The 15,337-nt window shown below is 45.8% G+C and overlaps 1 protein-coding gene across 1 annotated transcript in view; it reads right to left on the bottom strand.

Moving 5' to 3' along the window:
• The window catches only part of LOC111147596 (uronyl 2-sulfotransferase), a 290,452-nt gene extending 286,496 nt beyond the window's left edge, over window positions 1-3,956 (bottom strand). Inside the window, exon 1 of the mRNA XM_022503723.1 lies at window positions 3,544-3,956. Coding sequence (XP_022359431.1) covers window positions 3,544-3,790 — 247 coding nt within the window. The 5' untranslated portion in view covers window positions 3,791-3,956. The remainder of the gene's footprint in view (window positions 1-3,543) is intronic.
• Between the last annotated feature and the right edge of the window lie 11,381 nt (window positions 3,957-15,337).

Raw genomic sequence — 15,337 nt, 5'->3', positions numbered from 1 at the left:
CACCCCCAGGTGTGTGGCTCTGGGAGAGCTGAGTTCGCTGGTACAGGGAAATTAATACAGGAAGGTGGAGTTAAGAGCAGACAGACCAGCTGCTTGACTTATTTCCCTTCTCTGCTGGCCCTTTAAGATACTCACATTAAAAGTATCAAAGAAAGTGAAATTATGCAAATACGTAATGAGATTATTTTTAGCCAGTCAGCTCTTCAGATTCCCTTCTCATCTTGGCTGCTTGTAGAATTATGCAATAGGTGCCTGAAGCAGACAGATTGGGGTTCAAGTCCTACCTTACTGGCTGTGTGTCCTTCAGCAAGTCTGTGAATCTCTGTGTTCTCATTTCTCTCACACCAAAAATGGTGTTGGTAACAACAGTTGAAGCTTCCTGTAATATTGGTATGTGGGTACAATTTCACTCTGCATGTGTGTTTACTGGAACATACACAATGAATGTTAGCTTTTATCATGAATGTTCCTATCTTCTGGCTTGCTGTGAGAATATTCAATATGTTAAATATCATATGACCTATTTGATACAATAGGTCCAGTTTATTGCCATAAATATCAAGTAGCTACTATGTGGAGATGTATTATATTATTTAAGTATATTAAAATAAGTTCCTGTCAAGAAAATTTTTTGCTATAAATATTTCAATTTGGAAAATTTTGACTTTATATGAACTTACATTTAAGAAAAATAGTTGTCTCCAAAATTGCCTAACTCAGGAAATATGTTTACTAACCACAAATTTTGTTTTGACAGACACTAAAATAATAGAATGGAGGAAACAAGGGGAAAGTATTCTGCAGACACCTTGGCCTTCTATTATTAAGGGTATATTTTAAAGACCTCTTAAAGACCACAAGCACACTTTCCCCCCAAATCATTATATTTATGTAACAAAACAACAGGGAACAAATTTGGCCAAGGTGTCCTATTTTCAGTTCACAGTGATGTCATTTTTTTTCACCCATCATGTCAGTCAGAAACTTAATGATGAGTTAGTAGTAGCAGGAGCAATGTTTGCCCCATAAGTTCTTCCCAGTTCCCTGAGTGAATGCATCCTTCTAGTAACTGAGCCCCCAAATTTATCAGGTCTCATTTTTTGAAATATAGGATGAAAGCACTCAATTCTGGGAACAACAGACTCTGGCTCAATTTTCAAAAGGTTAACATGCTGGATAGTTCAGTTTCTTGATTTTGCCCCTGGTATAGCCTTTGTTCTTTCTACCTCTCAGGACTTCCCACCCCTAAGAAGGGATCAGAAACACAACATTTCAGGACCTGGGTAGAGGTCTGAGATACAGCCTAGTCCAGCCCCTAACTTTACTAAACTAACTTTACTAAAAAGCTAAGGCCCAGGAAGTTTGAGTGCCCTGCCTAAAGCCAAGTGCTCTTGAGGGCACTAAAAACAGATACCCTCATTCCCCATCCACTGTTTTTCCTGCCTCATTGGCCTCCACATTTTGCTTAAGGAGAATTTCAACAAAGAATTCGTCATCAGATTTTATAGACCCCTGGACTTCAAAAACACTTCCAAATGCCAGTTAATGCTGAGATGTTGTTAACTCTTTAAAAAGGAAAGAAAGAAAAAGGAAAAAAAATAAAGTTAGCTTTGGAGCACTAGCAGGTGTCTCAATCTAAGAAGCTACGGAGACTCCAAAATCCAGAACTCAGGGAGAGAAGAGATTTGATTCCCTAATAAAAGTGCATATTAGGGGACGCCTGGGTGGCTCAGTTGGTTAAGCGGCTGCCTTCGGCTCAGGTCATGATCCCAGCGTCCTGGGATCGAGTCCCACATCGGGCTCCTTGCTCGGCGGGGAGCTTGCTTCTCCCTCTGCCTCTGCCTACCACTCTGTCTGCCTGTGCTCATGCTCGCTCTCTCTCTCTCTCTCTAATAAATAAATAAAATCTTTTAAAAAAAAAAGTGCATATTAGGGGCGCCTGGGTGGCTCAGTGGGTTAAAGCCTCTGCCTTCGGCTCAGGTCATGATCCCAGGGTCCTGGGATCGAGCCCCGCATCGAGCCCCGCATCGGGCTCTCTGCTCAGCGGGGAGCCTGCTTCCTCCTCTCTGCCTGCCTCTCTGCCTGCTTGTGATCTCTGTCTGTCAAATAAAATAAATAAATAAATAAAAAATAATAATAAAATAAAAGTGCATATTATCCCAAATCCTCTAAGAAACCAGATGCTAAGGATTGTGCTTTGGAAATCTGCTTGGACAATATTTTCCCTAAAGCATCTTACAAAACCATAGCTCTCCAAAGTTTCTACTGAAACTTTTAAAATCTACATGGAAGGAACATGATTTTACCTGCTTTTATATATATCAAAACGCTCCCGACACTGCCTGCTAGCTAGACCTGTGGCTTCTGCGACTGGGGGCGGGGGGAGGACTTTTGAGGTGAAGTGTGGCAGCCTCCAGCCAACTGGAGTCTTTCGGCCCGATATGGTCCAGCGCTTCGGAGGCTTCCCTTTGCACACCGGCTCGCCGCAGGCAGATGCCGGATGTTTGCCCGGTGGCTCAGGTTCATCACCTCGGACCTTTGCGAGGAGCTGGCGGCTCCCCAGCCTCTCCCCCCACCCCGCCCCTGCAAAACCTCTTCTGGCCACGACTGGTGAGAGATTTGCAGCCTCCCTGGGTCCCGGCGCGCGCCAGCCGCGGTCCGGGAACCTGGGCTTGCGCTCGCCTAGCTCTGGCACCGCCCTCCCCGCGCCGCACAGAGCTGCGGGTCACGCCCTCTCTCTGCAGCCGCTCTTTTCTCTCTGGGTGCAACCCCTTCCTCACCTCTGCTAAAAGGCAGCCTCGCTTTTAAGAAACCAAGCACAAGCCCTCCCCCCCACCCAAAAAAAAGTTCTGACTTGAAACACACGCAGCGCAGAGGTTCTTCAGGTCAAAGTAGGCGACACTGCCAGCCAGGCTGCCCCCTGCCCTCGGATAGCCCCGGACCGCCCCCCTCCCTGGGCGCGGCGGCTCCCCGCGTTCCCCTCGCTGTTGCCGAAAGACAAGCCAGCCCAGGGTCAGCACGGAGCCCGAAAACTGCCCCTGGGCCACTGAGCTGACAAGCAGGAGGGGGACTCGCGGGGAGGAACTGGCAGAAGCAAGCGGGGTGAGGAGCGAACCCCAACCCCCGCACAACCCGGAGTGCTCACGGGATTGAGGACAACGGTCACTGACCATGCCCCGAGCCCGGGGTTGGGGGTGCTTTCCCCTCTCCGCTCCCCACATCTCCGGCCCAGAAAACACACACTCGTACACACCCACAAACACACACGCCTGCACTCCGCCCCAGACCGAGAGGCGGAGGCGGGGAAGGTATGCGGTGCCCAGCCCCGGGTACCTGCCCCGCGCGCCACCCAGGCAGCGCCTCCGCCTCGGGGCAGAGGGACCGACGCGCGGGAGAAAGCCGGCACCCGGGAGTCCCACCTGGGGAGCCTCGGGGCGCCGGCGGGCGGTCGCAGCGCCACAAGTCCCCGGCGCCCCTCTACCCACCCCACCCCCGCACAAGTTCGAGCGGCCGGCGCCGCCCTCGCCCGCCCCCCTTCCTTACCCAAATACTGCCGCAGGTCGAGCAGGAAGCGAGGGGGTCCGCCGCTGAGCTGATAGAAGAGGGAGCCCAGGCAGAAGACCAGCAGGGTGGCCATGCAGAAGCCGTAGTCCCGGAGGGAGAAGCGCAGGAAAGGCAGCAGGGAGACCCGGCGCTTCCAGCTGCCCAGGCCTGGAGGGGCGCCCCCCAGAGGGGCCCCATGGGGCCAGGGATCCGCGCCGCCGCCGGGATGCTGCTGCTTCTTCTTCATCGCCTGCTCCGCCGCCTCGCACAGCCTGCCCGTGCCAGGAAAAGGTCACCCATCCGCCTGCGAGGAGGAGAGCCCGGCCGCCCGGCTGCACATGGGAAGGGCCGCGCGGAGGGCAGCCCGGGTGGGGGCGGGGAGGGGCCGAAGTTGCCGGGCTCAGGAGACTTTCCTCGGCATGGTCCCCGCCGCCGCGGCCCGAGCGGCCGAGGTGCCCGGCCCCGGCTCGGCCCGCGCCCGCGCCCGCTAGCGCCCCCGCGCCCCGCGCCCAGCCGCGCCTCGGGCTCGCTCGCGGCCGCCGGGGCTCGCCTCCAGCGCCAGCGTGGACCCCCCGGCTTTGTGTCTGTCGGTCTCGGCGGGTTTTGTCCCGGTTCAGACTCCTCTAAAAGACGGCAGGGAGGAACAGGAGGCGGACACCAGCCCCTCGCTCCACCTCCTTGACAGGGGTTTTCCTTCTTCCCCTCCCCTTTCCCTCTCCGACTCTCCGCAGTCCTCTCTCCTCCCTCTTCCCTCCCTCTCCGCGCTCGGGTCTCCGGGTTTCTCCCGGGTGTCACGTTACTGCCTCTGACCGAGGGACGAAGCGGGCGGGGGGTGGGGGGGCGGCGATTATTCGCAACTAGGAAGAAAGTTTCTGGGTGTTTTTCTCCTTCCCCCTTGCTCTACAATCTGGCCTCAGTTTCTGCGCCACCAGCGACCTCTTGGGGGCCCCGCTGAATTCCCTCTTGTAAACAGTTCCCGGGCAGGAAGAAGCACGACTTCTTTAACTGTATCTGTATTTTTTTTTTTTTTTCATTTCAGAAACTTGATTCTCCTTCTGTATCCTGGGCTGCTTACAAAAAACCGGTAAAAGGTACTTGGGTATATATTCCAGGCTTCACTGAGATGGTCAAAGAGCAAGTGGTGTGAATTAAAATTAAACATGCCCCATGGGGCCAGCCTCAGCGCCCCGACTCCTGGAAGAGAAAGGGAAGAGGACGCTCTCTTCTTGCTCGCCCTCACTCTTCAGCTACTCCTCCACAGAGCTGCTCCTCCATGTAGCGACCAGAGGGGCAAGACTCAAGGAGGTCCTTCCTCTAGCAGAGATGAAGGGGAAGAGCCCTTACATACCCCATTTCCCTTAATTCCATGGGAAGCCTCTGGGCCTGAAAGAAAACCCCCCAAGGTAGAAAGACCACATCCCACACAGATCTGGCAACAGGTAGGCGATGCACGGAAGGGCTGCTCTCATCAGCCACACTTTCAGTAAGAATCATTTGTTGCTGTATAGAGAAGCCGCACCACCTGAGGCTAAAGTGACTTGCCCAAGGACACAGAGCTCCTAGGAATTGGGTTGGGAGCCACACTCATCATATCTGTCCCACCCTCAAGCCCACCATCCTAACCACTGCACTGCACTATCTCCCAGCCAGGATCCTCTTCCCATAATTTGCACAGCAATTGCAGGAAAAGATATAGTTCACTGAGCCCAGGCCGCCTTGAGAAACGGACACCTTGGGTTTTGGTGCCCTCATCTCTGGCTCCTCTCTCATTCCAATAGCAGAGGACCAGTGGCAAGGAAGAATCAGCAGCCAGGACCTCTATGAAGCTAAGACGGTTTTCCTGAAAACCTTTTTAAAGGTGGGTATCTGAAAACATTTCCGTGGAAAATTGGGGAATAGGATCCTAAAAGCAAGAGTTTATAATCTAAGAGTAATGGAATTTAACTGTAATCCATACATACCTGTCGTTCCTGCTCTGAAACAATGAAGAAGACACATAGATCATAAGCTGGAGAGAGTTAGAGATGAGGTGGGTCGTGTCTCTCTCTCTCTCTCTCTCTCTCTCTCTCTCTCTCTCACACACACACACACACACACACACACACACACATTCTACCTCCCAGTTCTCTATCTTAGCCCACTTCCTTAGGGATCAGAAGGCTGCTTTGGGATCCCAAGGGAAGGGAAGTCCCTTTGTTCTGTCACCAAAAATCCTGAATAGACTCTTAATGGTTTGTTTCACATTTATTCCGTGAATCAGAGATTTATTTGGATTAATATGCACATTTGAGAAATGTGAATGCCCCCGAGAGAATTGAGCCAATCAGTCATTGCCCATTAATGCGAATTACTTTAATCACCACACTGAGTAGCCCAGAATAGGCTCTCAATTAATAATTTTTGCGTTAATGAAGAGGGACCGAGGGGCGGGAAAGCAAAGCAATGTTGATGATGTTTCAGAGACCATCTTTGACAAATCAGACCTGTACCTGCGGCCTGGCCCTGTGAGATGAATGTTTTTCATTAGATGTGCTGTGCAAGGTCCTGCATGCTCGCAAGGCCTGCCCAGGGTCTAGAGACTTCTCTCCCGGAACAATTTGGGAAAGCTTCCAGTTCTTTCCCCTCAACAAAGGAATGTGAGCAAGAGTGAGGTTATAACAGGGAGATGAGGCAGGAAGAAAGGAAATAAACAGCTATAAAAGTAAGTAAATATGGGAAAAAGTGTTTTTTTTTAATTGTGAAAAAGTTATGAGGCAAGGACAAGGGGATGAGGCCCAGCTTCGAAGAAACACACTGTGACATGAAGAATTTTAGAAAGAAAAAAACAGGTCAGTTTTTAAAGATTGCATTAATGGACTAATCACCTTTAAAAAATCAGGAAGGAAAAAAATATAAAAATAAAAACTCAAGAAGGGAAAGAAACCAAGAAACAAAGAAGTTCCACATGGGAAAAAATGCCTTGTATTTTGGGGAGTAAAACTTTGTTTTGGGGGTAAAACTTTGCTCTTTGAAGTCCTATAAATGTCCCATTAAAACAAAACCAAAAAAAAATTAAAAAATTTTTTATCTAAAGTACTTATACTGATGAATGGTATCTTTATTCAAACCGTTTATAAATCAACTCATTATAGGAATTTATGAACCATTGTTATTCTTAGTCTTATAGTTAATATACTTTAACACTTTGACCTCCATCCAGTACCTTGGACTTCTCCATCCCTTCTCTCTTCAATGACTTTTTCTTTCTCTCATCTGAACCCCTCATTTTCAACAGTAGCCCCCTCCGACCATCAGCTCCTGTCCTTCTGCTTAGCTCCTCAGGTGCCCACACTCTGGCCATTTCTCGGCCTTTTCAGGAACCCTCAACTTTTCCATCCATCATTCCGCTTGTGTGTTCACTTGCTTCCTTCTCCAGTTTTGATTCCTGATCCTACCTTGTGATCCCCAACTTGCAGACACCCCTTCATTCATTCCCTACGTTCTTTCGTTTTATATGGTCCGTACTTGCCTGGCAAATACCTTGTGAAACCCAACGGTGCCAATGGACTGGACTGCAGAAAGACACACAGTGTGGGTAATCGCTTCACTTTAAATTAGCCCAAATGTCCAGCGAAGCTCGCTCATTGCTACCCAGCAAACACACAATCTAAAATGACTACTTCACCCTTCTGTCTCTCTCCTCCCATCTCCACCCTCTACCTCCATCCCTTCAGTCTCAGCTGATGACCTGGCCTCATGCTTTATTGAGAAAATGGAAGCATTGGACAGGAGCGCCTCCCATTTTTCCACCAATGTACGGCCCACGCTTTCTATCTGCCATCCCATCTCACTGTGTCTCTCCCTGCTTCTAGCAAGGTCAACTCGTCACTGCTCTGGACTCTTGATTCCGCCCTAGCCCAGCCCCACACCCCCACATGCTCTCTTTCCAGCCTTCTGCCTCTCTGTAATTAATGGCACTATCAAGACACTTGACGCAAAACCTGGAAGTCTTCCTTACTTCTTCTCCTCCCCTCACTCCCATGTCTCACCCATCTGCAAATCCTAAATGTTCTACCTTCAAAAATATAACGAGAATCTGACTTCCTGTGCTACGTCTCTGGTCCATCAGCTCCGTCACCTGGAGCATTGCCATGGGCTCTGATATCAGTTATATTCAGGTTCAGCTGGGTTGAACTAAAAAAAATCCCAAATAACAATGGCTTGAACAACACGGGAGTGCATTTCTCCCTGTGAAAAGAGTCCAGAAATAGGCAGGGCAGAGCGGGTGAGGCATCTCCATGCTCTTATCAGGGAGCTGTGGGAGTTTTCTGTTCCACCATCCTCATTTTAAATGTCACCTGAGGATTCAAGATGGCCGCTGGAGCTCCAGCCCTTATGTTTATGTTCCCAGCTGGCAACAGGAGGAAGCAAAAGAAGAAAAAGACCTCCTTCCAAACGAGTATGTTCTTTTTAAACACTGTTCCAAAAATGCTACCCATCATCTTCTTACAGTTCTTTGGCCAGAACATAGCCACAGGACTATGGTCCAGTTCTAAGGGAGATCCAAGAAACAGAGATTTCAACTGGGCACACAGCTGCCACCAAATAATCAGGGTTCTGGTACTAAAATAGGAAAGGACAGGTGGCAATTAAATGGCCACCAGAAGTTCCTGCCTTTCCTCCTTCCTGCTCCCAGCCTCTCGCTTTCTATTTACCGTCCTCACAACAGCCAGAATGTCACTCCTCTGCTCTAAACTTGCCCATGGCTCCCACAACACTCAGAGGAGAAGCCCAAGTCATTCCCGTACCCTTTGCAATCTGGCCCCATTGTCTCTCTGACCTCATCTCCTATCACTTTTCCCTGCGCATCCTGCCCCATCGTTGTTCGCCAGACAAACAAAACTTGCTCCTCTATCTGGGCCTTTCCATTTGTGGACCTGTCTAGAAAGTTCTTTCCCCAGATTTGTACGTGGCTTGCCCTTTACCTTCCTTCCAGTCTCTGTCCAGCACTACCTTATCAAAGCAGACTCCCTAACTGCCCCATACATAATGTGCACACACACCGACATTCCTTATTCCCTTCACCTCCTTTTATTTTCTTCATAGAACTTAACATAATCAGAAACGTTGATATTTTTCATTTGGTGTCCATCTCCCTTCCCTGGAAAATAAATATCCTGATTTTGTCTCATTCATTAGCTGTTCTTTCCCCAGAACCTAGGCTAGTGCTGACACTTGCTGTTCATTCAATAAATATTTGTTGACAGAAAAGTTAGCTTCTAATATGAAGGAATTGAATGAAGTTCATTGAGTCAAATCTCATTATTCCATGGCTGGCCAGTTAGGGATTAGAGGTAGGGGGAATGGAGGGCAGGTCTGTATAGGCTAGAACATCCAAGTAATCATCAAAGGAAATGTTTGACATTAGAAATATATTATGAAAAGGAAAAAAAAAAAAAGATGGAAGAAAGGGAGGAAGGAGAGAATGAAGGAAGGAAGGAATCCTCATCACCTCCATGACCCTCAGTCTAATCAGCAATTCAGCCATTCCCTATGATTATGAACGCCTCATGGAATCATAAAAGGAAAATGAACCCGTGAGTCTGGCTTGGTGTTACCATTCCCCTTGACAGAAGTACCCCTTATCTTCAGCACTGTTGCTCATTTCAGGGGTTGAGGAATTCACTCTCTTGGAAAGCCAAATTCCCTGAGCTTTGGCTCTGGAAGACCACTGGGAGATGTTTGCATCCTCTTCTTTCACTGCCCTGCTAAAAGTAGGACTGTTTCCAGGAAAGTTTTTGAGTTGGAATGCCCTATTGCAATGATGGGAAGTCACAAGCCAGCCTGATCTGTTTCTCTGCCTTGGAATTGTGTAGTCAAATGAGTGGTGAACAAGGTTTTAATAAGATTAAAATTTCATGGGTTTCCAGGCTTGTGGATCCTCGGTCATTGTGTCCATGGGACTTGGTCTTGGGTTCTCTGAACACTCACCAGTGTGCAGCACATAACTACACGCACATCAAGAACAAGGGTGCTCTCCAGCTATAAACCTGCATTGTTCTTCTCCCTCTCTTGTGGGGATAAAGCATAAACACAGAAGCAAGCAAAGAAAGAAAGAAAATATTCAACAAAAGGGACAAAATATATTAAATATCAGATATTTTGTAATTAATAATAATAGCCAAACTGTTAACACCAGTATGTTTATAGCATGTTCTAATCCCTTTACATGAATTAAGTCATTTAATCCTCACAACAACTTTGTGCTATAAGTACTATTGTCTTCCCCATTTACAGATGAAGATAAAAACCATAAGAATAACGAATATTACCTATGGGAGACCTGGTCTGGGAAGGCTCCCTGGAAGAGAAGACACATGAACTGGATCGCAGGGTGAGTAAGATTTATAGTAGCAGTAGCCCAGAGGGCAGTAGCCCAGAGGCCGTTCCAAGTAACAAAACAGACTGAGAAAGATCACAAAAATGTGTCTGGGGGACCATGGTGAGCCTACCCGGAGAAGAAAGGTGGAGATCTGTGGTTGCATTGTTGCTAAGAATGGGGGACCTCAATCACAAGAAACCAACTGTCGTTTGTCCAAAGCTTCCTTAGAGATTCTTCCCTTTGTGCCAGTGCTCATAGGCCTCTTAGATCTTAGGCAGGTGTTCAGCAGAAACTCTTGATTCTATTTCAATTAAACAGATGCTGCAGAGAAAATAATGTTAATTCAGGGAATGTGCAAAAGACAGGCATGCCTTAGCTTTTTGCAGAAAGAAATCACTTATCCAAAAAGGTACTATAGCTGCAGACACTGTTGCATAGTCATAACACAACACGGTGCAAGTCCAATTCTTCCAACTCTGAGAAAAGGGATTGGCATTTTTCTTTCCATGGTGAATTTTTTAGAAGTCTTTGGTCAGTTGGGGTGCCTGGGTGCTCAGTTGGTTAAGTGTCCGACTCTGGGTTTCGGCTCAGGTCGTGATCTCAGGGTCCAAGATGGAGTCCCACATCAGGCTTCCCTGGGGAGTCTGCTTCCCCTCTCCCTCCCCGTCTGCCTCTGCTCCTACTCATGTACACACACACACACACACACACACACACACACACTCTCTCTCTCTCTCTCTCTCTCTCTCAAATAAATTAATGTTTTTTTTAAAAAGTCTTTGTTTAGTCTACATGAAAAGCCTTAAAAATTAAGTTTGTTTATAATCAAAGAAAAACATTCTTAATAAGTCCAAGCATTGAATGTCTTACCTTAATAGGTAAGAGCTTTATTGCTTTAACAGTGCAGATTGTTGTTTGGGCCATATTTTTAGATCTCTTGGCAGTAAAAATTATTATGTTAACCTTAGAGCGGATTGTCTAGCTGATTTATTTTTCACCATGCTCATAAGAGGTTCTATAGTGCATCCAAGTTTTTGTTTATATTTTTCCTATAAAAATTCTTGACTAGACCTTTAATCTATGTTATATAGTTTAAAATTAGTATATTCCTTTCAATCATGTAATAAATAAGCAAGTAGCACTATTGTGTGCCTACCACTCTGCTAATTACCACAACGCAAAACGGAAAAGTGTCAGACCAGATGTTCAGCCTTCAAAGAATTCACCATCTTTTCAAGAAGAAAGGATTGTCATAAGCAAAGAAATTTGACAATAATGTAAGGCATTATTAAATGCTAAATTGCTTGTTATATACTATAAGGAGTAAAGTCATTAAAATCTTTAGTGAAGTTGAATATTCAATTCAATTCCAAAAGGAATACTTTTTCCTTGATTTTGAAAGTTGTCTTACCAATCACTCCCCTTTGAGTATGAAAGTGTTTGTTTGTTTGTTTTTTAAGTAGGCTCCACATCCAGCGTGGAGCCCAGTGCAGGCCTTGAACTCACAACCCTGAGATCAAGACCTGAGCTGAGATCAAGCTCAGCAGACTGAGCCACTCAGGTGCCCCAGAAAGTGATTTTTAGATTTCGGAGTTGCTTCTAGGCAAATATAATGAATAAGATACATGACCCAATTGGTCACTATTTTTGGTCCCAGAGTGGTGAGACTCTGAAGTCATGGTTACGAGTTCCTTGTGTAGCTTTTACATTGACTGTGTCTGATGCACATTATTGGTGGGGAGGAAGCCAGCTGACAGGCCAGGGAGATGGAGGAGTCTGTTAGGGGACAAGAACAGCCTGGCAAAGTGGGAACTTACATGGGACCTCTAGAGACATTATCTCCAGTAACTAGCTGAATAATTCTTTTGCAGATGAACTTCATGTAGAACTTTGTGTAATGCAGTATTACTGGTCTATTATGAAATATGCCTTGTGCTTTTCATGCAGCTGAGCATGAACATAAATTCCAACCCAATCATTTATCACAAGATGATTTTTTTTTTTGCTTTTAATTAGTTAGTGATTTGATGGGCTCATTTGCCTTGCTTAAAAAGCATGAAAATAAAGTAATCGAGTGGGTTTTTTTTCAAAATTGTTAATCCAAATGAGTGTTGTCACCCTCAAATTATGGATACTTGTTTAAATCCCAATGTCATCACTTAAAATATAAAAATATGACACTTTCTTTACTTCCTGTTAACTGATCTCATCTTACTCCAGAGGCTTTTTCCCTAGAGCAGCAGAGGTTGAGGATGGCACAAGTCTCTTCCAGCTCAGCCTCTTCTGGTTGGAGACAATCTCTTTCCCATTGCATTTACTATGCTTTGTCACTTTGGGGTCAGTATTCAGTCAAATTCAAGGTGCAAATTCCTGCAAAGGCCCTCCTCTTCCCAGCAAAGATGGTTCTGTGTTGGGAACATTTAGTGCTTCATCAAGGGAGGTGTGATGCTCTGGTGACCCCCCCGGCCACTGCAGTCCACGGCTGGTCACCTCTCCATTTGCTTTCTGCTTCTTACTGGTGTGGCTCCTAGTGGAGGGCCATCTGCTTAACCACCTCTGCTGCCAAGTCTCCTCACCCTGCATGACATGACTACCAGCTCTGAATAGCCAGTCACCTTCTGTTGGCCCAACACTACCTTGAGGCACCACCAGAACTTTTCTGGATCTCAGTGTGCCCATTTCAGGCCTCCTCTGCTTAGAATCCTTCCTCAGCCCCTTCTAACCTATGACTTGTTGGCACTGTGATTCTCCAGAAGGCTTATATCTCTCGCATCTGTTCCAAGAGAGTGTGAACAAACCCTACCATTCTGAGAATGCCCCTGTCTTAGTCAACGCAGGCTGCCATACCAAAATACCACAGGCTGGGTGACTTAAACAACAAATATTTATTTCTCACAGTTCTGAAGGCTGGGAAGTCCAAGATCAAGGGACTGGCAGATCCAGTGCCTAATGAGAGCCTGCTTCCTGGTTTGTATCCTTAATGGCTGGTAGGGGTGGGGAGAGTGGGGTGGAAGGAGGGAGGGGGGGAGGGAGAGAAGGAGACAGAGAGAGGAGGGAGAGAAGGAGAGAGAGAGATACTGATCTAGTCTTTTCCTCTTCAGTCTAGAGAAGCCTCAAATTATCTGGGTGTTTCCAAACCTCCCTGAGCTGTAGTATTTTGGACCTGGAGTGGGAGACCCAAGAAAAATGTTTCTCATAACCTGCTTTTTCTCTCTCTCTCTCTCTTTTTCTGTCTTCCAGCTCAGCCCCCATGAACCTGAAACGCTTTCTATGTCAATGTTAACAAAAGAGCTATAGGCAAAGAAAGTAAAAGGCCAGGGAAATCATTCAAACTCTAACATCTTCATTATGCCCCTTTGGGCCTTTTATTTCTGAATTTCCCTTTGTGTTGTCAGTTTCTTGAAGGGCACGTACCTTCATCCTTTGAAGATTGATTTGATTTTTAGAGACAGCCAAAAGTATTCCAAGACAAATGTGTTGAATGAAATGGATGAGATACTTGGTCAGTAGACTAAGGCATTGATAGAAGGGAGGAAAAGGAAACACAAGGGAAAGGAGAGAAAAAAAAGAAGGCAGCTGAGGAGTTGCCCTAGTATATGGGGCCAAAACGCACTGAAAATAGTCAGGAGCTGATAACAGGTATTATCACCTGCCCTTTCCTGACCAGGACATTGAAGGCCTATCTCATGCAGACTCCCTGTTGAGCAGGAGCCCAATGTGGAGCTCAGTCCCACGACCCTGAGATCATGACCTGAGCTGAAACCCAGAGTCAGACGTCCAACCAAGTGAGCCACCCAGGCATCCCAAGGACAAATGCATTTAAAATCAAAAGTTGCACTGCACAGCTATCCCTAAGGACTGGCTACTGTGATGGCACCTAAAGGCTCTGTTGGAAAGTGTATCAGTATTTTCTCTGTTTTGTTTGTTTGTTTAATAAATTATAATAGACCATTTGTATTGATGGAGTGAAAAGAGAAAAAATTGAAGTCACACACTCACTAGTTGCTTTTACATGATTTCTCAGTTCACCTTTTACTTTTACTCAGCTGTGTAGCCATGTAGCTACAGAGTTGAATCTCTGGCCAAACTTGATTCCTCATTTCCAAAATCCCTGTCACTCCACAGTGTTAAGTTGGCCCTTTCCTCATTTTAGAGGTCATCATCTAGTGTTAATGTGTTAGAGCTGAAATCGATGTAGAAGTGATATCCTTTTCCCTCCCTTCTTAACAGTTCTTAACAATGTCATTAGTCCTTGTTCAATGGGCATGTCACATACCTTCCTGTCTTCCAGAGAAAAATATTGCTCAAGCTTTGCAAAGTACTTTAAAATAGTTTTTTGAAGAACAGCCAAAAAGTGAACTATGAAGATAGAGAGTCAGCTCTCCAGTAAAAAATCTTAGCAGAATAAAGATTCCCAAGGTCATCTTAATAGGATTTGTAAGGAAATATTAGAATTTGAAGCATAATCTTCCAGCTCTGCAAATTACTAGCTTTCTGACATAAGGTCAATTACTGAATCCCTTTGTACCTCAGTTTTCACTTCTGTAAAGAATGGATAATAAGATCTATCCTCCTCAGCTCACAGAGCTCTTAACTGGTTCAGGATGAGAATGAGACTTACCTGGTGGAAGAAACCCATCACCAGCTAGCTGCTTTTCTCTTTATGTAGTGAGGTGATGCAAGAAATTATCCTACCCAGGAAAAATGTATTGCCAAATATAGGGTAGTGCGAACTCTTAAACAGCAGACAATTTGGAGAGTGGAATTAGCATGGGTCTTGATCTAGAACTTACCTGGAGATAAATGTGATCTTGAGCAAGTAATCTGAGTGTGTTCTGAGCCTCATTGCCATTACCCATAAGATACAGTGAAGCACCTAGCATTTAGTGATGAAATTAAATACACTTTTATCTGATGCCAGGTACATGGAAATCGAAATGCAAAAAAAAAAAAAAATATTTTTAAAGATGAAGAAAGTAGAATCTAATTAAATTACATAATTGGCACAAATTTATATTATTTGCAAGTGGCAACACTAGAACATAAAAACAGATCTTATGAATCTGTCTCTAATACATTTTCTACAATAAAGTAAAATTTATCTGGGCATAACCTCTTTGAGGCTCTGACAACTCTATGAACACACTTCCCCCCAAAAATGCACACAATTTTTGCAAATAATTTCAGCTCACCCATGGACCTTCAAAGGGATCATGGACCGAGATTAAGAACCCCTGTACTACAAACTGTGGTCTGTCCTAAATACTTCTGGTAAATTTGCCAAATAAGAATATCATTTTTCTGTCCTTACGTCAAAGACTAGGTAGATTTCATGGTCTTAAAGATGTACGGAATGTCTTTAATTGACACTGGAAATATAAAATCTTTTTTCTGACTGTCATGGTCTTTAAAACACTCCAAAGATACTGAGAA

The sequence above is a fragment of the Enhydra lutris genome, unplaced genomic scaffold (genome assembly GCF_002288905.1).
Source record: "Enhydra lutris kenyoni isolate GAN:26980312 unplaced genomic scaffold, ASM228890v2 scaffoldscaffold17, whole genome shotgun sequence".
In the NCBI taxonomy this organism is placed as follows: domain Eukaryota; kingdom Metazoa; phylum Chordata; class Mammalia; order Carnivora; family Mustelidae; genus Enhydra; species Enhydra lutris.
Note: the sequence above shows the minus strand (reverse complement) of the source record. Positions and strands in the feature narration are given on the sequence as shown.